The sequence below is a fragment of the Engystomops pustulosus genome, chromosome 4, assembly GCF_040894005.1.
Source record: "Engystomops pustulosus chromosome 4, aEngPut4.maternal, whole genome shotgun sequence".
Lineage (NCBI taxonomy): Eukaryota > Metazoa > Chordata > Amphibia > Anura > Leptodactylidae > Engystomops > Engystomops pustulosus.
In genome coordinates, this window is record NC_092414.1 from 177,820,512 (window position 1) to 177,844,289 (window position 23,778).

Below are 23,778 nucleotides of genomic sequence, written 5' to 3' on the forward strand. Positions count from 1 at the left end.
TATAACCCCAAACAAGGGACGTTCTGGTTAGAATCGTGCACTGAATATTTGTTGCTTGTCTTGGGAATGTTCTTTCATTCGTAAATATGACAAGTTACATTCTATATGAGATGATACCTCATTGCGTTGCAGGATCTTGCTGCTCCCTCGTCTCTGCATCTTAGACTTTTGAGTTGATCCCTCGCTACTGGAGAATACAGTATCTAGAAGTCTAATCTAAACCGTGCTCCCCAAATTAATGAAGTGTTCATCTTTTTTCTAAACAGACCTGTGCGAGAGCTCTTTACTCTTCAGCAAGCCTCTAATGCTCTATTGTAAACTTTGTCCATTTGACTAATGTCCAACCTTCCCAAAATTCCGTATTTACTCCTTGTGTAAATATTATTTCCATTATTTCACGAAACTAATTGCGCTGTCTCCATTAGTCAAACAAATCAGCCGGAGGAAGGATGGCTGCTGGACATGCACTGCCCAGAGCCATAGTGTGAGAGGTGTCTCTCCGCTTTCCTGCCGGGCGGGGTGGGGTCATCTCTGCTGGAGGTTAAAGAAACCCTGTTCCCTAATTACCAGTCATGAAAACCCTTTAAAGCTAATTATGATGCATTATTATTTTAACTCTCATCCATGGGAAAAAAAATAATTGTAGAGCTGATTGTTTTGTTTTTTGTTTTTACCGATGACTGATGTTTTTTTATTGATAAAAGCAAACTTTTAATGATTTTAGATTTTATTGTAAAACTATTAAAGGAGCCGTACCAAGTTACGTTCTTATCTTCTATTCACAGTATAGGGGATAACAATGTGTTTGGTGGGTATCCAACCGATCAGAAAAAGGGGGGGTCCCATCCTTGCTTATTGATTTTGTTGGTCTGCACAGTGCTCAGCTATCTCGGGCACTTTCTGAGACCGTGAATGAGCGTGTCCGAGATACCCCCGCAATGTACTCACGGCAAGTATGCACGACCTTCCATTCCAATCAATTCATGTAAATGGTCCTGATTTCGTGGTCAGCAGTGGTACACAACCATCAGACCCTCACCAATCTTGTGGATAGGGGATAGCAATCTTATTTAGTTCAACCCCTTTACATGACTTTTGGTACAACCCCCTTTGAAAGAATGATTTGCCTCTCTCGAGAAGCACTGTATGAGCATGGTGTGTATAGATGTGCAGATACAGTCTCATCTGTGGGTGAGGTCCTAAGGATATGTATATGGGGAGCATAATTTACTAGGGCAATTTGAGATTAGTTATTTGGGAGCTCTCTGGCATTACTCATGTGTATTGTCAACGGCCTTTTTAATCAATTATTACTACACTATCCCAAATTATGGTAAAAAAATAATGCAATTTTACATTGATTCCAGAAAAACATGGCACACCTTAAATGGAACCTGTCATCAGGATGTGACCTTTTAACCTGATGATCCATTAGATCTTGTAATAAAGATTGCATAAATGCATTGATAGCCCGGCCATACCATTCATTCCTGTAAGTTATAGAAGTATATCATACTTTACCTGGCTCCCCTTCCAGTGAGTAACCGATGGGGAGGGGATGGCGTTGGCTCCATTGGAGCCATTCCCTGTTTTCTCTCTTCATCGTCGTTACACATGCCTCCTGTATAAATACATGAACTGACTGCAGCTAGCAAATCTCATGTGAGCCACCCATGCACCGTTACATAGATGCACATGACGGACGGGAGATAACTTCAAGCACGGGGATTTGCTAGCTATGGTCAGCTAACATACGCATGAGGGAGGGGGGATGAGGGAGGTGGAGGGAGAATCACTCAATGAGACGGGGTTCTTTGAAGCTGACGCCCCCATGACTTGCTGACAGGGAACCTGTTTAACGTTGATATCTATCTATTTATATATAAGCTCTTACAAGTCTGGCTATAAAAGCGTTTTTCATGTTCTGTCTTGATGACGGGTTCCCTTTAATGTGACTATAACATGTGAATAAGTGTTTATAGGTCAGGTCTAGTAACCTTTACTTATTGCTAATTGATGTAGGTCACTAATATAGACTGAACATTAGGAATATAATCCCATGTTTAATAGTTGGCATGGGAATGTCTTTTTTTTTTTTTTTTTTTTTTTTTCCCCTCTAAATGTCTCTATACTAAACACTGCTTCCACGGTCTATAAACTTTAGAATTATTATGAATTGGTAGTGATCAAATGTCTGATAAGTCAGGCATTTGTATGTCTTGAGCTCTGGTACTCATGTAGTTGAAGCTGAAGGACTTTCTTTTCTATAATGGAGAAGGAACAATGTGGGTAACTTGTTAAAACAAAGTTTCTTGTGCTTCAGTAGCAGAAGGAGGAAGGAAGGAAACCTGCAGGAATAAACAACTTCAAGAATGTTAATGTGGGTAATTAAGTATGGTAACTATGAAGCATTTAAAGGCTTCATGTAACCTTATCCTTGCAGCACCATGTTCCAGCCTGCTTTGTGGTCAGGCCAGTTGAAATTTTACATGCTACAGACAAAAGGAGGGGGTGGGTGTAACAGGAGGAGGGGATGTAGACCCTGCAGGCAGTGCCGCTCTCTCCGTGGGGATCCACTAGTGACTTGATGACATTGCTCTGAACCTCTGCATTTACCTGGACTACACAGTCTTCGCTAGAACATCTGGCCAGGAGATTAATTTTCACCAATTTATTGCCTTGCATATAATAGGTTAGGCACCTGACAGATCTCGCTACAGTTTTTTTTATTCATTAAAAAAAATAAAATAAATGACAAATTTCAGATCATTAACTTATTGGACTAGTACAAACAGATAAATCATTGTATGTGCAATACATGAGAAGCTGGTGTAATTACCAATGTTACAATTGTATTCAGTCCTGGAACATATCCAAATGGAGTCACTTACCTGGCTTAGCTTGGCTTTACTGCCTTTATGCTGCCTTTGCATGCAAAAAAAGAAGCTTAAAATCACATGCTGTGACCCTCCACTGGAGGAGGACTAGTGTGTATGAATTACATGGCCACCCATGTATTTGAATGGTCACTGTGTAATACCACATTTCGCCAGCAGTGACCACTCTTTATAGGTTTCAAAATATGAATGGGTTATATATTTATTTTTTTCTGTAGCATTTGAAGCTTTGTATTTAAAAGGGCGATCACTATATTTCATGCACTTATGCATGAATGCACAATTCATGATGGTTTCATAGCAAAAAAAGCCTTCAGAAAGCTGCTGGTGCAGTCCTGCTCATAAGCTGATGATCAGTGCGTGACCTCCCAATACGTTTCTGGCACTGGAATTACATAAGTCAGGGTGGCCTCTATTATATCGGCGTCATTTGCTGACTTCCAATGAAAGCAACTGAGTATCTAGTTTAATAACATGTGCCATTTTATTAGACTGTTGTCAGTTTTCTAGATGGTCTTTTGAAGCTTGTAACCTGCTATTTATTGGTGTTGAATCTATGTACACCTACATTAATGATGCTGTATAAAAAGGGACTGGCTACCTCCCTAGATTAAGTGTCATTCACATTGCTTCTATGTTTGATGCATATTACCCTTTGAGTGTCCTCCTCATTCGGTACCCCCTTCTTCCTCTTCATCCCTTTGCAACCCCTTTGAAATGTGACATTTGCAATATAAACCGATTTAAGGGGAGACTTTACAGTGAATTTTTGTTTAGTATCTATGTAGAAATAGAAGCAGTTATAAAGTTTTTATATTTTCTAATTGCATTGCTGTCGATTTAATAAAAGTACGTATTCTGATACTCTCTACAGATCTCTCCGATTCATACACTGAAATGGATGCTTCAAGTTCACTGTGTATCACTGCTGGTGATGTTTCAGGTATGTATAGTACCCACTAATTTTTTCTGATAACATATTTATTTGGACAGGGGAAATTATCATTACTATACCATTGAACTTTTTCTTTTTTCCTCTACATGCTGTACACAAGGTCTCCTTTTGGATACAGCCCATATATTCCCAGTTGGTCACACACAGCACACGCAGCTCTTCTACATTCATTCATTCACTTGCACACAACGTTGCTACATACCCATTCCCAGTTACAATGTCTTCTCTGGCCCCCTGTGGATCACGTTTTGATCAGTCTTGCTTCTCTGTGGTGGTGAACCTATAGGATGGGTGCCAGAGGTGTCTCTTAGAGCCTTCTCTGTGTTCACCCAGACTGTACCCTAGCAGAGAGTTCGCCAGGCAGGACTCAAGGTCTCCTCCTGCAGTCTGAGAAAGCCCAGGAAGTGCCATGTTCTGTTCTAGTTTAAAACTCCTCCTGGGACTATTGGAGGAGCAAGAAGGTGTGAAAAGAGCTGGATAACCATTGGAGCTTTTGTTCCAGGCCCCATGATTCTTCCCATTCTGTGGACCCTACTTCTCATGACGCTGATATGATTGAAAGCAGTGACGGACTCAGCAGGGATCAATAAGTTACTGCTTAAATTGTCAAGTTGCACTGCTTCTATGTTGCAATAAATAAGTGGGTTTCAGTTAAAGTTTAGGCACTCAGTCTCTAAAAGTTTCACTGCTCTGGGTTCTGCAGTAATATTTGTGTAGTGACAGGGGTTACCTTCAGCACTTTGTCGGCGCTTCACCCGATCTCTAAAACAGTGGTCAGGAGGGTCTGGCTGTGCTGCATCTTCCTGAACTTCGGACTATAAGAAGCATGCACTTCAGAAATATTTCCTCATCCGAGAAGGACCACCCAACCAAATCACAAATCAAATAATATACCCCAAAGAAAAATAAGCATAAATGGTTCCAGAAAGTGTTTTTTTTCATACAATACACAACTTTATCAACAATAAAATAACTCCAACACTTGTCTGTATGTTTTAAGTGAAGGATACCAGATAATACAAAGTCCAACTGGAAAACATAACTTATAGTAGGTATACATATCAATAATCGTCATCGAAACACTGGAGGCAACATTCAGTCCCAATAAAGTGAACATGCTAACTATCATTGGATACCCTCCATGTCCCGCATAAATCAACTGAAATATCACATGGTCATAAGTATTCAGACTGGATCCAGCGAGTACAGGGCCGGGAGCAGATGGTGAGCACTCTTCACCCATCCTCCCTCCATGCGGTGATGCACTGTGCCATAACCAGGAGCCATAGAGGTCCATGGGGGACGTGATGTGGTTGCAAATCATGTGACCAGATCACTGCCCCCAGAACGGCGTTGCGAATGCACCCTAACCTACATTTATCAGACGTCTCTGAGAGCAAAACTGTTCAGCTTTCATTTTCCCATAGCACTTTATAAAATAAGCTGAGCTCTGATTGGTTGCCATGAGCCACTATAACGGTTTTACTCTCGGACACTTCTGATAAATCTCCCCCAGTGCACTGTGTGTCTAAATGCGAGATGTTGCAAATACATGTGTACTTTTACTTATTTATTTATTTATTTATTTTTTTCAATTGAAAGTCCAGGAAACCCCATTATCTAACGCAGCAGTTATGACATTAATAGATCTTTTAATGCAATCACAAAAGAGATGCCTGAGCCTATCCCTATTCTTTATGGGGACAGGTCCAGACAGCATGAAGTCATTAGAGGAGTGGGAGGAAGACTATATGTTTGACAAGGGATGAGGCAGGATCAGGATTGTGAGTGGCAAGACTCCTCATCTTATTATTATCCCCAACAACATTTCCCTCTGTGTAGGGTCTACACCATAAATTACTTGGCTATGTCTACTGCTGCAAAGAAAACCAGGTCCGGTCTTCTGTTAAATTACTGCCCCAGACCCAAAATAAACTAAAGCTGCTTCCCGATTGTTTCTATCGGATCCATCAATCCGGCATATTATGTCCTGCTCCATAGCACCATGCTGGTGACACCCCTATTTGATATGGTTGTAAGCTTCACTTGTTGTTTATTTGCTAGTATACCATTCACTTAATGATAAATTAATACCATGCAATAATGGAAACCCTCCCCATAGCAAATAACATTCAGTTCTTATTCTATCTACATTGGGGGGGGGGTCCAGATGCTTAGTGTTATTTGCAGTTGTTTATTGCCTTTGGTTGGTATGTTTTATGTGTGTTAAATGTCATGTCAGGCATTTCTTCACACGGTGTAAACGCTTTTTAAGGACAGGCCCCCTGGTTCTCATCTGTTATTGTCTTAGACCTTTTTTTGAGCCCTGAGAAACAGGAAGCCCATTGTCCTGTATAGTGCAAGGGAATATCCCAAGTCGCCAACAATTCTCCTAACCCTTCCTATAACGTGATTTCTCTGTGGGGAGAACCTATAAATACATCATGTGCGTCCACTGATTCCATTCATTAAAAGAAAGGTCCTAATCTACTATCTCTTACATCCTGGACTGAAGGAAAGTCAGCTGCCCTATTATTGTAGTGCAAAATGGTACATGCACAAGGTATAATCTCTTCCTCTGAAAGGTATGTGTTAAAGGAGGTTTTCACACATACCTGCCAATCCCTTTTTCTCATTAGGGCAATGACCTTGTGGTTATTTGGGGACTTTACATCAATATATAAACAATTCTGGTTTGTAACATATGGCGTTTATAAGTCATACAATCTAACCTAATCATATAAACCTTTACCTTGTAAATAACCAGGGGTTAGGTGGAGATTACATTGCAAAAACCAGGACCTTAGATTCACAATAACTCGAGTATAATAAAATTACGCTCAGCCATAAGCTCAAGCGAATGAAACTTATTAATTCCATTTAATAAAAGCAATGTTACCCAGGTACATAAACAAAGCCATGACGAATTAGAAAGCATGAATATGGGAAGGGCAGCCCATGTCCATATGTTTAGTAATTCTTCAAGGGGAAAAAAAGGGTCAGAGACCCCGGGAAATACAGCATATTTATTTCAAATTTCTGACGGTGTGACCCACGAATGGTGGTCAATGCCTCGCTGTCATCTGGGTAGAGCAACAAGTTTAAGAGGAAAAATATTTCTTTCCTAAATTACACCTGAGGTAAAATGAAGGGATGACTAGAATCCCATTAGGATTCCTCTTAAAAGTCCGGGCTCTATACATTCTGGTTTGGCGTCACAAGTTCAGGTATAAGTTACAGTCTGTTTCTTTCATTGCTCACATTTTACATCACCCGAGGAGTGATGTGAATGGCATAGTCAGAATGTGTAACCTACTGATTCTCCTTCAACCTAGATCAATGGGAGGTCTTTCCATGATAGATGAAGAGAGCAACACTAGACTCCTTCACCAAGGGTTGTTGGTATTTCCTAGTCCTTTACATACCCAAACACCGTTCCTTTCCCCCTTACTTATACTTTTTGCCTACTCTTTGCTTCTCAGACCCACCTTTTGAAATAGTCATTTCTTCCGCTCCCCCACCCAACATTCCTCCTTGTCCTTGCTCCAGTTAAATTCCTCTTGTTTTACTTTCTCCCTTGCCACATTGATGTACTCCTCCCCTCCTATACATTCCTCCGCTTTTCCCCCCACATCTCTCTCTAGAAGACGTGCCCCGCTCAGCACAGGCAGGATATGGAAGCAATGCAGAATGGAGCCAGCAATTTCACACTGCTCAGCCTGTGCTTGGGATGAGGCTGCTGCGGGATGTTTATTTGAGGGAAGGGTAACCTCAGACAAACATCCTGCTTTTATCCTGCTTTTAAACCAAAACCTCTGCACAGACGAGACCGCAGGATCCTGACCGTGTAAGGAGGGGAGTACTAGTGTGCGCCTGTAGGGCTTCTGCCAGGGTTACTGTATGCACCCTCATGGCCTCATACACACAGGCAAGCTTTGTTAGCAAGACAAGATCTTCATACTACGGCACCTATACCTGAACTTCTACACATGGCCTACATATTCCTGTTTAAACATCCTATTACTAAAAATCTAGGTTTCCACGGCAGATCAGCAGTAGGCAATGCAATGAGATGAAACCACTGGGTACAGAAAACTGATATTTCTAGATAGTAAGGGGAAAAAAAAAATCTATTCTAATACCATGTATATTCCTTATACACCCATTTTTCAGAACTAGAAACACCATTTCTCCTTGCACGTTTTTGTGCATCTTATTACCTCTTCTAGTTTTATAAGTGGGGTGTATTTATGGCTTCTTACAAACTAGGTACAGGCAGTCCCCGGGTTACGTACAAGATAGGTTCTGTAGGTTTGTTCTTAAGTAGAATTTGTATGTAAGTCGGAACTGTATACTTTATTATTGTAACCCCAGTCAAAATTATTTTGCTCTCTGTGACAACTGGATTTTAGAAATGTTGGGTTGCCATAAGAACCAGGATTAACAATAAATCTTAATTGCAGATACATTTGATAACTGTTACAGCTGTCTATTGTAGCCTAGTGCCAAAGTACAGTAAATTACCAAAATCCAGAGGTGGGTTTGTAACTAGGAGTCATCTGTAAGTCGGGTGTTCTTAAGTAGGTGACCACCAGTAATCTCAAAAGACATTCAGTGATTCCGACGCTTTGGCCTTTTAAAGCATGGGGTTATTTGTATAATTTTATAGGAACTATTGGTGAATGTGACAGAAGAAAACATTGCAGATGACAGCTGCTTTTCAATTGTGGGTAAGGATTGGAATTAGAAGATGAGTGATGTTGTTGATGGTGATGGGAAGCCACAGATAAAGTGACTGAGACGTTGTTAGATGCTATTCCTTTATTGCCGTTTAAACGCTACAGTTGTATCTAGTCAAAACTATTCTAATGGATGTGAATTGTAAGCTGCAACCAGAATGTTAGGTGCTCTAAAGTCACTTTGGAGCCTGTAGTTTGAACCAACAATAAATCAGCGGTCCTTAGGGATATGTTCGGCTTTGGCACATGTTTTCAGTAATGGAGTGTCAAATTCACAGTAACTGAATATTTGATTTCTACTTGGTACACCGATGTCTCCCAAATTTTGAAATTTCCATACAATTTAATTGTATGGAAACTGTTTATGCTATGGCTATATATATATCTTCTTTATATAGCAAATTGGACTATGGAGGATATCTGAGGATAAGAAAAATGGTAGCGGTTTTGTGTCTGAAGGGTATCTTATTCTCACTGAAGTCTTTTGGTCAAATTTCTTCACGAGCTATATGAAATTTTATGTGTATAAGAAACAATAAAGGATTCTGAAGAGACACTTTTTTGATAATTTAACCGGTTAAGGACCGGGCCCTTTCCTGTTTTTTCATGTCCATTTTTCACTCCCCACCTTCAAAAATCTATAACTTTTTTATTTTTACACGTAAAGAGCTGTGTGATGGCTTGTTTTCTGCGTAACAAATTGCACTTCATAATGATGGTATTAAATATTCCATGCCATGTACTCGGAAGCGGGAAAAAAATTCCAAATGCAATGAAAATGGTGAAAAAACGCATTTGCGCCATTTTCTTGTGGGCTTGGATATTACGTCTTTCACTGAGCGCCCCAAATGACATGTCTACTTTATTCTTTGGGTCGGTACGATTAAGGGGATACCAAATTTGTATAGGTTTTATAATGTTTTCATACATTTACAAAAATTAAAACCTCCTGTACAAAAATAATTTTTTTAATTTTGCCAACTTCTGGCGCTAATAACTTTTTTATACTTTGGTGTACGGAGCAGTGGGTGGTGTCATTTTTTGCGAAATTTGATAATATTTTCAATGATATCATTTTTAGGACTGTACGACCTTTTGATCACTTTTTATACATTTTTTTAGATTTTTCAAAATGGCAAAAAAGTGCCATTTTCGACTTTGAGCGCTATTTTCCGTTACGGGGTTAAACGCAATGAAAAACCGTTATCATATTTTGATAGATCGGGCATTTTCGGACGCGTTGATACCTGATGTGTTTATGATTTTTACTGTTTATTTATATTTATGTCAGTTCTAGGGAAAGGGGGGTGATTTGAAATTTTAGGTTTTTTTATTATTTTTTTTTTTTAAACTTTTTTTTATTTTTATTTATACTATTTTTCAGACTCCCTAGGGTACTTTAACCCTAGGTTGTCTGATTGATCCTATCATATACTGCCATACTACAGTATGGCAGTATATGGGGATTTTCTTCCTCATTCATTACAATGTGCTATCAGCACATTGTAATGAAGGGGTTAAAACGAAATAGCCTCGGGTCTTCGGAAGACCCGAGGCTACCATGGAGACGGATCGCCGCCCCCCGATGACGTCACGGGGAGCGGCGATCCCAGGTAAGATGGCGGCGCCCATGCGCCGCTATCTGTTTGAGGCTGCCGGCAGCTTTGCCGGCAGCCCACGCTGCAAAAACACCCGCGATCGGTGCTAGCACCGATCGCGGATGTTACCGGTAAGCCTTTGCTGCAATATGCAGCAAAGACTTACCGGCTATGGAGAGGGCTCAGCCCGTGAGCCCTCTCCATGCAGCGCGACGCGACCGCCGCCGTGAATACACGGCGGGCGGTCGCGAACCGGTTAAATACATTAATACTAGAAATGGAGGGAAATTGGGATGAGGAGGGCTTGTATCTCCTTGCAGGGCCTATTTATAATCATGCTTATGATGTTGCATATAGCGCTGTACATGTAGCTGGTTGAAAAACACAAGTAATGACCCCTCTTTTATATGTGACACAGTCTTGCTGGGTGCATCACTTAAAATGGAGCTCTCTCAGTGAAATGCCTCTGGTTATTATGTCATTACATAAGTCCCTGGCAGAAAAGGTTATGCCCTACCCCCTCTCTTATTTTTGCCAGGAAGACTGAGAAGATTTAGGATGTGCGCACTCTACAGGAGCCCGGCTCCTTTCAGACCACAGAGCCCTTTGATGTCCTTTCCAAACTGCTGTCACAGACTTTCCATTTAGGCAGGAACAGCCAGGCCTAAAAGTAAAATCATATGGTTCTCTCCTGAGGAGGGTGTCCCCAAGGGCCGTCTTGAAAATCAGAAATGTTAGTTGGTCCGAAGACACTTGGAAGTAAGTCAGGGATTGTCCTGGAGACGCTCAGTTACTTTGTAGTTAGAATAGTGTTGCAGGGTGTCCTGCGAATGTATTACAACCTTTAAGTGGTTACTTCATCTCCAAACCCTGTTTATTTTAGGGTGACCTCTCCCCCACGTCTTTGTATGTATGTCTCTTATAGGCTTTGCGTTGATCCCTTGCCCTACTTTCCTCTCAATGGCCACAGGACGAGGCAGCTTCCTGTTTGAGGGGCCCAGGGCAGGGTATGAGGTCTGGCATGTCAGAGTAACCCTAATCAGGCTCTGGTATCCTTCTCCTGAACATTTTGCTTAAGTCTTATCTCCTTCCTCTTCCCTCCCTCAATGGACTTATCACTTCATTTAATTGAACACAAGCTAGCTGCTGCTGCTGCAGAAAGGGGATCTCACACGTTCTTAAAGAGGCTCTGAGAAGGTTGTGATCACACACAGGTTTTATTCACATTCGTAATGAATTTCAGGCTTCCCAACATGTACAGAAATTCACATGAAATGCTTTATATAAACGGGTTGTATAGAATGTCATATCCATGGTTGTTGATTGATTTTAAGACCTAAAGATTAGTAGTCCACCTTTTAAAATTATGATTTTCTTGTGACACAATCTTTTTAGCTTTTCTGCAGAAAATGTATTTTTAATTTTCCCAATGGGCATGTGGCTTTATAATAGAATAACCCTTGCAGCAGTCACTTTATTTACACCCCAGACTAGTTACAATAGAAGATAACGCCACCTATATTAAAACCATTACTTCCTCCACCACATGATTGCTTCCTGTCACATCTTATCTGCCCCTCCTATGTGCACAGATAATAACTATAAAACTTTCCATAGACCTTAATGAGTTGGTTTTGGAGTATTTCTACCTATGGCCAGACTGCTGTAAAGCAGCTCACTAATTGCTGTTAATAGAGTTTAGGGAAGATGGCCACCTCCATAATGGAGTGAATATTTTACAGACAATACAAGCTGTGATATGTTCTTTTTTGAAACCTTTTTGAGATCTTTGTTGGTAATTTTTATGTCCGATTTCAATTATGTAATTTTATTTATTTTTTTCTTTTACAGTAGACACCAGCCTGTCTCTGGACTCAAGTAAGCAGGGCCATTGGTGCAGTGTAGCCTACTGGGAGCACAGAACACGCGTGGGCCGCCTATATGCTGTGTGCCAGCCTTCAGTCAGCATCTTCTATGACCTACCTCAAGGGAGTGGCTTTTGTCTGGGCCAGTTGAATCTGGAGAATCGGAGCGAAGCTGCTTCCAGGACACGAGGGAAGATTGGACTGGGTATTGTGCTGAGCAAGGAGCCGGATGGGGTGTGGGCCTATAACCGCAGCGAACATCCCATTTTTGTTAACTCTCCGACACTTGATTCACCCACCTGCCGGTCCCTTGTCGTGCGGAAGGTGATGCCTGGCTATTCCCTCAAAGTGTTTGACTATAAAAAATCGTGCATCCTACAACATCTTCCTGCACCCCCGGAATATGCAGATGGACCGTATGACCCTAACAGTATACGCATCAGTTTTGCCAAGGGCTGGGGACCTTGCTACTCTCGACAGATGATCACCTCCTGCCCCTGCTGGTTGGAGGTGTTGTTAGGACGGTAGCGTCCAGTCCACTTTTTTTTTTTTTTTTCATTATTGTTTCTTCTCCATTCAATTGGTGTATTATCAAAGAAGGATACATACCACTTCCAGCGGACAGATTAGTGAATAAGCCCCCTGGTTAACCCCTTCTCTGTCAGGGAGGCATGCATAACCTTGTTTGTACAGTGCACATCGTCGTGTACGTCGTTTACAATGTATATGGTGCCTTATTGCCAGAAGAAGGGGTTTACAACATCAATATACTGATGAGGAGACCTTTCCTTCTTACAGATTTTAACCTTTGATTTTTCCTCATGCCGTCGTCCGTAGCTGCCATTTTTATCTTGCATGTTTGAAGAACACGGCTGTGAACACCTTGGTGCTGCGCAACTATGCACACAGTTACAAAATGACACCTCTACGCTCACAAAACGGGAGCTGCGAACTTCCCATTAAGCTTTCAGGTGCCATAAGAATTAATCTCCTCTTGCCACAAGGGCCTGGGTTGCCTTGCGTCCTTTTCTTTTTTTAATTTTAATCTTTGCAATGTATTGCAGGCCCATGGCATTCAAATAGTTAATTTCCCTTTGAATGAGGGATCCACACTACTACACACACTCCTCACACACAAAAAGGACTCTCCCAGATACCATGCCCTAGATTTAATATAAAATGTTTATATATTATATGGAAATATATATTATACTTGTAAATACGGAGTCATTTTTACAATGTCATTATTTATGTATGGTGCAATGTGTATATGAACCTAAATACAAATAAAATGCACTTTGGCTTTTACAGATCTCCCAGCACGGACTCCATAAAACATGGCTACAATGCGTTCGTGTGACATTTGATTTATTTAAAAGAAATCTACCACCAGGATGAAGAATTGTAAACCAAGCACACTGACAGTGTGTGCCCCCTTTGGCAGTATCTGCTCTTCTTTTTGCTCCTTATGCCTTTGTTTTTCGCAATTTATGCAAATGAGCTGGAAGGACTCTGGGCTCCATAGTTAATTAAGCCTGGAGCCCCTGAGGCTTGCTTGCATAATTTTAAAAGCCTTATTTTAACGTGAAAACAAGGGTATAAGAAGATAAAGAGCGGATCCTGTCAGAGGGAGCACACACCAACATGTCATTGTGCTAGGTTTACAATCCTTCATCTTTGTCATAGATTTCTTTAACTCGGAAGCTGAATCCTGCAGAATCGTATGTGGGATGTAATCGTTGGAGAGAAATTACTTGTTTAGGTTTGTCAGGTTTACAGCTACAAAAAAACAAAACAAAATCACGTGGGTGAAGACTATGCACCTTCATGTAGCGTGAAATAAGCTAAACTTCTCCTTTTTAAAATTGATGTTGTTGCTTGCATGCTCTTGTGTTGGTGAGCTCACATGTATGAAGTAGGGGATATGCACTGGATATGTGTGTGTTGTAGTTATCACACTACTGGCCTAACAGGATACATTAGGAGCTTGGACCATCCTGTGGATGTTTAAATTGGACAGGTTTGACAACTGGACTGTTCAGAAATCTATGGCATTGGCGGAATGATCTGTCAACGTACGACCACACAAACCGGCTCTGACCATTTTAAGATGATCTCATCTGTATTATTCTGATGAAGGGATCTGTAAATTTCCTGTTTTATGCCGGATTATTCTCTGGCCTCCATATCATATGGTGTATTTCTGCAGGACATGCATGCCTATGAAAAACATGATTTTTATTTATTTTTTTGCTTTGTTCCATATTGGATAGTCTTTGCCATGATTCTGTGATGTAACAGACAATTTGGGAAAGTAAGGTGGTCTATCTGACCAACTGATCTATCCAAATATGAATACTTCCGCCTGTGGAAGATTACCAATATTTTAGGGTTCTGTACAGCTGCATCACATGGCCTATTTATTCATTTAATGTGCATCCAGGGTTCCCCTAATCTTCCACTGACCGAAGATGATCTAAAAAAGTATTGAACATGTTATTGCATTTCAACATGCCCATTCTGTTATCAATAGATAACCTGCTGCCAATGTGTAAAAGATTATTCCCCTCTTCCATGTAATAATACATGCATGCTTGGCATGGTATTGATAAAACAGACCTGTTATAATGAAAAGCTTAATGGGTGGCGTTGGTGTTCTCTTCACATAAAGTATCTATTATTGCTGCCCTATTATAAGAATGGCTCTTGCTAAATGTGGGAATAATTTAGACTTTTTGTATACACCCCAGTAGACAATTGCAGCCACAGCTTGAAAATAACTTATAAAGCTCATGCACGGCACCGTGGCACCTTCAGATCTACAATACAAGGTCTACAGCATTCATTTCATATTGCTCCAGGACCCACACGGATAGCAAATCCATATTTTTGTGGTGGTGTCTATGGTAACAAAACTCATAAATTGTGTAGGGCTGTGGATTTCATTAGGAGTAAATTTAATTTATCCAAAAACACTCCTCGAGAACGATCAGTTTGTGAATGTTCCAAGTTCTGACAATTAAAGCTTTCTCTTTACATACCTCTCGTCATATGACTAGGGCGCTTTGCTGAAACGGAGTAAATATATTGCACAATAAGCCACAAAAGGCCTCATGGATCTAATTAAACTGTTTGAGTAAATGATGGCTCTCTATGAGACCTGTCTCCTTGCCTGCAGATGCGCTGTGTGTTAAATCACAAAATAACTTGGACACCTGGATGGAGTAAAGAAGATTCTATGAAGATGCTGCAAAATATTTTGTATGGTTCTTTCAATGTATCTTGGTTCCAAGCAGGACACCGTCATGACGTTCACATGCCCCAAGGATATTTGCTTGCTTTTCATATTACTAGCGAATTTGTGGTCCAATATTTTTGTACAGGAAATCCACAGCAAAGTTGTGTGTGGGATTAATGACAATCCTACACACACATTGCATAGAAAATATAGGGGCAGAAATTTTTTTTTTTTTTCTTTTTTTTATCCCTCATAAATAAGGGACATCACCTATTTCTGTGTATCTTGCTGTGGAAATCAACCTTTTTTAAAGGAAACCTATTATGAGAAGTAATTGTGATGGTAGATTCCTCCTGCCTGCCTATGTCCTAATCTGTAATTTAATAATCCTGGAACCTAACTTGTTAAAAACTTTAGTAATTAAAACACAATTAAAACACATTAGTAATGTGTAAAGTAACTGCAGAGGCTACTGGGGCGTGTACTATTGCGGCCGGGCACTGGGACCTATGGCTAGTACACACCCCACTAGCCTCTGCAGTTAATAGACATGCCGTAATTTTCGGACTATAAGGCGCACAGAAAATCCTGTGATTTTCTCAAAGGTGCGCCTTTTATATAAAGCGTACTTACAGACAACAGCTGCCTTGAATTGTGCACAGGTTTGCCACCTGCTGGTCATTCATCCTTATAATTCGGTGCGCCTTATATACGAGCCTATACATTTAAGCAGGCATTTATTGATGGTGCGCCTTATAATCTGGTGCGCCTTAAAGTCCGAAAAATACGGTATTAGGAACTTTATTTTAGTAACAAGTTAGGTTCCAGGATTATTAAATTACAGATTAGGGCAGGGGCAGTCAGGAGGAATCTACCATCAGATCTACTTCTCATGGTAGGTTTCCTTTAATGCCGATTGTGGACAAGTTCTGATGGTTGCGGGATTGTGACGGGGTTACTGTTAGGGTAGAACCTGCAGCCATTCTGCAACGTGGATTTGCTTTAATGCAGACAAGAACGTGTAAGTATAAGGCACATTTAATTGCAACAACCGCATAGTTGTATCTGTTGAGACTTGCTCGTCGCTGGTGGAATGTTACACTTCTCTACACACGAGAATACATTTCTTTCATTAATTTCTATAGGCTGTTGTCATTAGAAATACTCTTGAAATAGTAGATATAACCTGACAAGCCGATTTATTGTGTGAGCTCTCGTCACCACGATCAGAGGTATTTCTAAGCAACTAGGTGATGAGGCTCCATAAATGTAAAGCATATGAATCGCCAGATTGTTCTTTCTGTGGAGGCTGCCTGATAACATCTATGGCAATAGGAGAAATGGAGAGAGCGAAGGGATGAGGGGAGAGAGATAAAAGAAAGGGGAGACATAAGAGGAAAGTGAGAGGGGGGGGGGAGATGAAGGGACAATCTTCCCCTCACAGAGAAAGCTGCCTGAAATTCTTTGGGAAACATGACTCAGGCGTCAGACCTCAACATTTTTAACCTCCTCCCTCCTAGCAGTGCTACGCTCCAGCCTCTCAATGTAACACTACTGAATCAATGCAACTTTCCATCACTATGATAGAGATTTGATTAGGGAAATGATCTACAACATGCAGAGATATAAGATAACAAACAGGGACACAATTAATAATCAAGGGTCGTTAAGAAAACTTGGCGTTCCTTCGTCTTTAAATGCTCTTTTCACACTATTGTTCCTAATCTTTTTTTTAAAAAAGTAAAGAATAAAGGCCTTACCAAGGTTTAACATATCACTTAAAAATCCCATTGATTTCAATGTAAATTTTACGCTATCCATTATGTTCCGTTTAGGCAGGGATCCGTTATTCAAGTGGTTTTTGGAACGAAAAAAATTGCAGGGGCTGAAGTACTTTTCCTCAGTTTGAAAAAATTGCATGGATAACTGATCCATGCCAAGTTTACCTTAATGGATGACATACAATTTATATTGACGTCAATAGAATGTCCGCTAAACACAAGGTTGAGTTTTTAAAGGAAATCTACCTTCAAAATCCAGTATGATAAATCAGGGACACTTACCTCAAAGATCAGGCAATGTGACTGGTAATCTTCTTATATTTGTTTTCTATCGCCTCCTTTCTTCTAAAATCAACTTTTGTAATTATGCTAATGAGTCAGAAGGCTAATAGTTGGTGTTTCCGGGGCCCTTCAGTGCTGTCACTTCACAGGCTGTTACAATGAGTAGAGCACGCCCCCCTCCTCCCTGCACTTCCTGCTGTGGCTCATTTTCATCTTGCTTGCTGGGCTCTCACTACTATTGTTTCAATATGACTCTTTTAACTCTGTATTGTCTTATTTGTATATGTCTCATGATTTGTAAAGCAAAGCAGAATATGATGGCGCTATATAAATAATGATTGTTATCATTGTACAAATATATATAAGAAATATAATAAGATTACCACAGTCACAGTCCCTAGATCCATGAGTAAGTGCCCCTGGTTTATCAAGCTTGATTTTGATGGTAGATTTTCGTCAAATCTACCATCTTTGGTATCAGCTTCTTTATTAATATAACATATGCATTTTATCTTTAGACAAAAGTCTTGCCTTATCTATGTCATGCAGATTGCAAGTGATGGGATTTTACAAAACCACAATAAGGCTGCATTCACACTACTGTATGGAGGAGTTATATACGGCTGCAAGCTTCCGGGACCATACATACGTTATACATAGATGGCAATGGCCCCACAGAGCGATACGGCGCTGCTCACGTGTGGCACCGTACCACTTCATACACGGGTAAACTGTTGTACACCATGCATTGCTATGGAGTGGGAAGCGGTCACCTCTCCTCTCCATGGCGCCGAACGTATGCCCGTGTGCATGCAGCCTTACACTGCTGATCTTTCAGGATCTCTACTTACTGCCATTTACTAGCAATCAGTATTGTTTACTTCAGGTGTATAAAATATGTTTCAGAAAGTACATAAATGGCTTATTTGGTATTGATATTACTCACTGTGTGTTTTTAAGGTTTTCCGAAGATGAGTGGTTTTGATTTTAGTTAGACAGGTTTTCTAACACATGGTATTTTAGAAAAACTATGAGGCACATTTACTTACCTGTATGAGTCGGGATCCCCGAGTTGTGTTCCCCCGACAATCCTGCACTGTGCCGCGATCCACATAGATCCTGCGCCCGATATCCTGCATGTGTTGCTTCCCCGCTTAGGTCTGCTGGAGTTCACCTTCTTCTTCCCGGTGTATGTAAGTGCTTGGCTTGCGACACAAATGTGAAAGTTAAATCCCACGCTTTGTCCAAATCCCTTGGATCGTCCGACGGCCCGCCAAAATCCAGGCAGACGTGCGCCAAAAAACCCTTCTAAATGCGGCGCACATCGGAAATCGACGGATATTCCGACGATAGTGTGGTCCGCGACCCTTAGTAAATGAGCCCCAATATTCCTTCATTTTCTTGTCAGTGGAACCTGGAATCTTTATGAGATGAATTGATTTTAATCCAAAAGACCCCTGCAGGTTTATATGTAGGTTTCCTGTGCAGCGATACATAGTTGTTGCCCAATGTTATGCAGCATTTTCTAATATTAGCTGGTTTGTGTAGGTTCATTTTGAACATCGATTTTTCCTCTATGATCCCATACTATACCACTGCTTGACAAATCTGAAGATCTGGAAGTAGCAACAGCAATTTTGCAGTTTTAATGAAAATCAGAAAGTAATGAAGTTTTCAGTCACTTTATATAATCCCAGGTCTTCCTTTATAGAAGTCGGTGCTGCGCACTGTCTGCATACAGGGATTTGGGTAATTGGTAGCACCTATGCCCATGGTGACATTTTATGTGACAAGCCCTGTCTAGTTTATTTTAGTGCTGGAGAAAATGGCAATGCTAGAATTACTGAGAAGCAAAGCCAGATTTTTTGCTCTGCTTTGCAAGACTAAACGCCAAAAGGCCTAAAGACAAATTCACATAAACACTCAGAATACAGTATCTAGTTGGTTACGTACTTGTGGAACTTTTGACTTCCCCCTGCATACCATCCAAGATACTATAATTATAATGTGGGTAGTGGTAAAAGCACAGGGCGGAGGGGTACCGGGAATGTACATGCACACAGTAACCAATGAAGTGCTGAAATATAACCAGGCTGCGGCTATGCTTTTCTATCAAGACATATTTGTATGAGCATCTGTTATACTGTGACTACCCCACTTTGTACTTTAGCTATCCCATTAAAGTGATGCTGGGAGGATTTTGCCATAGTTGCTCCGTTCTGGCTTATAGAGGTTGTCCCAAAGAGATGATCTCACCTGCTTTATTAGGACTTATGGAAAGTGGCTTTCTTTGTACCCCAAGACTGTCTAGTCATAGCCACATATAAGCTGAATATCTCTTTTACCTGTAAACATCTCCTTCCGCATTTATAAAGAATAGACTTGGACACCAATCTTTATTGCTGGTAAATATTAACTTCTTGACCCTGACAACAGGGCCACACAGTCCAGAAAACTTGTATTACCTCATTTTCTACCATGACTTTAAAAATGAGGTAAACACAATGGGGTCGATATATGAATCCAAGCACTCCAGATTTCTGGAGTGGAAAAATAGGTTTTTCTAAAGACATGTTGGGCTAATTGCCCTAAAATGCTGTGACACTCAACACCAGTTATTCAACTGTTAGTAACTTTAACAAACTTTGCATAAATCGAAAGTAAACACGAGAAATTTTTTAACATATCTTTATTAAAGGGAAAGTGTCACCAGAATACTGTTTTTAGGTTCTCCCACGTCCCCACAGTCAATACCATGCATATCCGAAAACAGTTTTTATCAGATTTCTGGTCATCCTTGCACAAAGTAAGTGCCCCCCTCCACAAACAGCTCGCCCTCCTCGATTTTGAATAAAAAAAAAACCTCCCACCTCCCTCCGCTACACTGCTTCTTGCCTCCTCCTCCTCCCTGCATCCTCTACGCAGCTCGCTGAGTTTGCGTACCTGCATCCACCTCATTGTCCAACCAACCCTGTGCTGGACCTGGCGCATGCGCATATAGAGTGGAGACCGCCGGCATGTCTCCCCTCCTACCTGCGCATATCCACCAACTGATGCTAACAGCGTAATCGCTAGAATCGCTTGCTCGGTCTGTGAGAAATTCAGGGAGGCAGAGGCAAGAAGCAATGTAGCGGAGGGAGGTGAGAGGGGTTTTTTAATTCAAAATCGAGGAGGATGAGCCGTTTGTCGTGGGGACACTTAAATTGAAAAACTAACAATTTGATCAAAAAGTGATGTAACACTCACAATGAGTAAATGTAAAAAATTACCGTCTTTATTGATAACATACAAATAATCAAGACACACAATAGATGAACTACAATGGGTTAAAAACCATGTGTGGTACAATAAATAGTTTTATCTAGTTTTTATAGCGATAAAGCGCTCATAGCGAAACACGTGTCGGGGCAATTTCCCATGTGTGATCTGTTCTGGTATGGTATTTGTTTTCCATTTTCTCTTTGTCATTTTTTCCTACAGGATTATTCTGTGTATTTACCTAAACCCTATTGTTTTATGCATGTATAATTGGGGCCATGCCATATGACTATTTATTACCTACCCATATATCTAGATAAAACTATTTATTGTACCACACATGGTTTTTAACCCATTGTAGTTCATCTATTGTGTGTCTTGATTATTTGTATGTTATCAATAAAGACGGTAATTTTTTACATTTACTCATTGTGAGTGTTACATCACTTTTTGATCAAATTGTTAGTTTTTGTATTAGGGACCCGATTGTGGCCGGTTTATTTGTCCACGTATATCGGGTTTAACAAGTTTTGTCGGTGACACTCAAATTGAGCAAGAATGACTACGTCCAGGGGGCAAGCAGTCAGGGAGCCAGGTAAAGTTTTATAAAAGTTATTGTTTGAAAGAAAAAAGCCAGAAATCTTATAAAAACTGTTTTTGGATATGCTTGGTATTGACTGTGGGGATGTGGGAGAATATAAAACAGTGTTCTGGTGACAGGTTCCCTTTAAGGACAAGTTCCCATCAATTTACATTAGCTCTTATCATTACCGAGGTGTCAGATTACTTAAATGTCTGTACAGTCTATACAGATGAGAGGGGATAGCATTGAATCACAGCAGATAGGTCTCCATGCACCAGCTCAAAGTGGACTACAAACCACAGGTACAGACATCAGAGAGGAAAATGTCTAGAACATGAAGATTTACAAGTTACTAAACCTGAAACAATGTCTATCCTCACATACATGTACATTGAACAACTTATGCCTGAAAACATAATTAAACGAAATCTACCATTTGTTTTCATGCATTGTGAAACAAACATACCTTAAGAATGCTGTAGCTACACTGATGCAGAAACATATCTTGTTTAATCCCTGATCTGAGTGCTTTTGCTGAAAAAACTGTTATAAAATTCAGGATCTTGAAAAAGCTGGGTTGCATGGAGGCTGCTGTTCATAAACACATTACATGGAGTTTCCTGAACTGTCCAGACAGAACTAATCAACCTGAGTTGGATAACTCATATACAGAAGCTTGAAAATGGTGCAGTGATTGATTACTTCTGCCTGTCAGGGACAACACAGTGATAACAACATTCTCTGGAGCAGCCACAGGAGTGACAGAGCCTTATTATCATAATTTCATAATTGGTTTTTCAGCAAAACCACTCAATTCAGGGATTAAACAAGATATGTTTCTGCATCAGTATAGCTACAGCAATCTCAAGGTATGTTTTGTTCACAATGCATGAAAACAATTGGAAGATTTCCTTTAAAAGGTTAGTTATACTTTTAAGAAACATTATTAAAACTGGTAATATACCATGGCCTTGATTTAAATGCAATAGAGTTAGATGTGTCTGATGTATTAAGATATATTAATCCCTCCATATAAGGCAATAACATACTTCATTACAATAAAATGGTTTTATGAGCCTATGGAACAAATATTTGATCAGTTAGGGTTATATACCTGTGGCACACAGTACTATAAAGGGTCTGTGGTAGAGATGAGCGAACATGCTCGTCCGAGCTTGATGCTCGGTCGAGCATTAGGGTACTCGAAACTGCTCGTTACTCGGACGAATACTTCGCCCGCTCGAGAAAATGGCAGCTCCCGCCGTTTTGCTTTTTGGCGGCCAGAAACAGAGCCAATCACAAGCCAGGAGACTCTGCACTCCACCCAGCATGACGTGGTACCCTTACACGTCGATAGCAGTGGTTGGCTGGCCAGATCAGGTGACCCTGGGATAGACTAGCCGCTGGCCGCGCTGCTCGGATCATTCTGTCTCTGGATGCCGCTAGGGAGAGAGCTGCTGCTGCTCAGGGAAAGCGTTAGGGTGTTCTATTAGCTTACTGTTAGGCAGGAGTGATTCTCAAAGAACCCAACAGCCCTTCTTAGGGCTACAATAACGTTCTACTTTTTTTATTTTAATTTGCATCTTTTACCATTTTGTGAGGAATTAGCAGGGGGACTTGCTACCGTTGTGTTTAGCTCTTAGTGGCACACATATCCATAGCAAAGACCGAAGTGGGAAAATTCAGTAGGGGTTGGATTTCTATTAGGCAATAACTCAGTGTCATCTCATCTGGCATAGTACTGTGCTTCCTTTGATACTTGGCTAGAAAATAGCCATAGGAGAATACAAACAGCTTCTTGAAGCCTACAGTAGCGTTCTATATATTTGATTTCTGGTTGATCTGCTGGTGACTGTAGTTTCTGCAGTGCATGTACTTGCCAATTCTGAGCAATTTGTAGTGGGACTTGCGACCGCTGTGTTCTGCGCTTAGTGGCGCACATATCCATAGCAAAGGCTGAAGTGGCAAAATTCAGTAGGGGTTGGATTTCTATTAGGCAATAACTCAGTGTCATCTCATCTGGCATAGTACTGTGCTTCCTTTGATACTTGGCTAGAAAATAGCCATAGGAGAATACAAACAGCTTCTTGAAGCCTACAGTAGCGTTCTATATATTTGATTTCTGGTTGATCTGCTGGTGACTGTAGTTTCTGCAGTGCATGTACTTGCCAATTCTGAGCAATTTGTAGTGAGACTTGCGACCGCTGTGTTCTGCGCTTAGTGGCGCACATATCCATAGCAAAGGCTGAAGTGGCAAAATTCAGTAGGGGTTGGATTTCTATTAGGCAATAACTCAGTGTCATCTCATCTGGCATAGTACTGTGCTTCCTTTGATACTTGGCTAGAAAATAGCCATAGGAGAATACAAACAGCTTCTTGAAGCCTACAGTAGCGTTCTATATATTTGATTTCTGGTTGATCTGCTGGTGACTGTAGTTTCTGCAGTGCATGTACTTGCCAATTCTGAGCAATTTGTAGTGGGACTTGCGACCGCTGTGTTCTGCGCTTAGTGGCGCACATATCCATAGCAAAGGCTGAAGTGGCAAAATTCAGTAGGGGTTGGATTTCTATTAGGCAATAAC

At 40.7% G+C, this 23,778-nt stretch overlaps 1 protein-coding gene across 1 annotated transcript in view; it reads left to right on the top strand.

Annotated features, from left to right (window-relative positions):
- Positions 1-13,362, top strand: part of SMAD6 (SMAD family member 6) — a 32,379-nt gene extending 19,017 nt beyond the window's left edge. The window contains exons 3-4 of the mRNA XM_072148706.1: positions 3,772-3,840; positions 12,041-13,362. Coding sequence (XP_072004807.1) covers positions 3,772-3,840; positions 12,041-12,582 — 611 coding nt within the window. The 3' untranslated portion in view covers positions 12,583-13,362. The remainder of the gene's footprint in view (positions 1-3,771; positions 3,841-12,040) is intronic.
- The last annotated feature ends 10,416 nt before the right edge of the window (positions 13,363-23,778 follow it).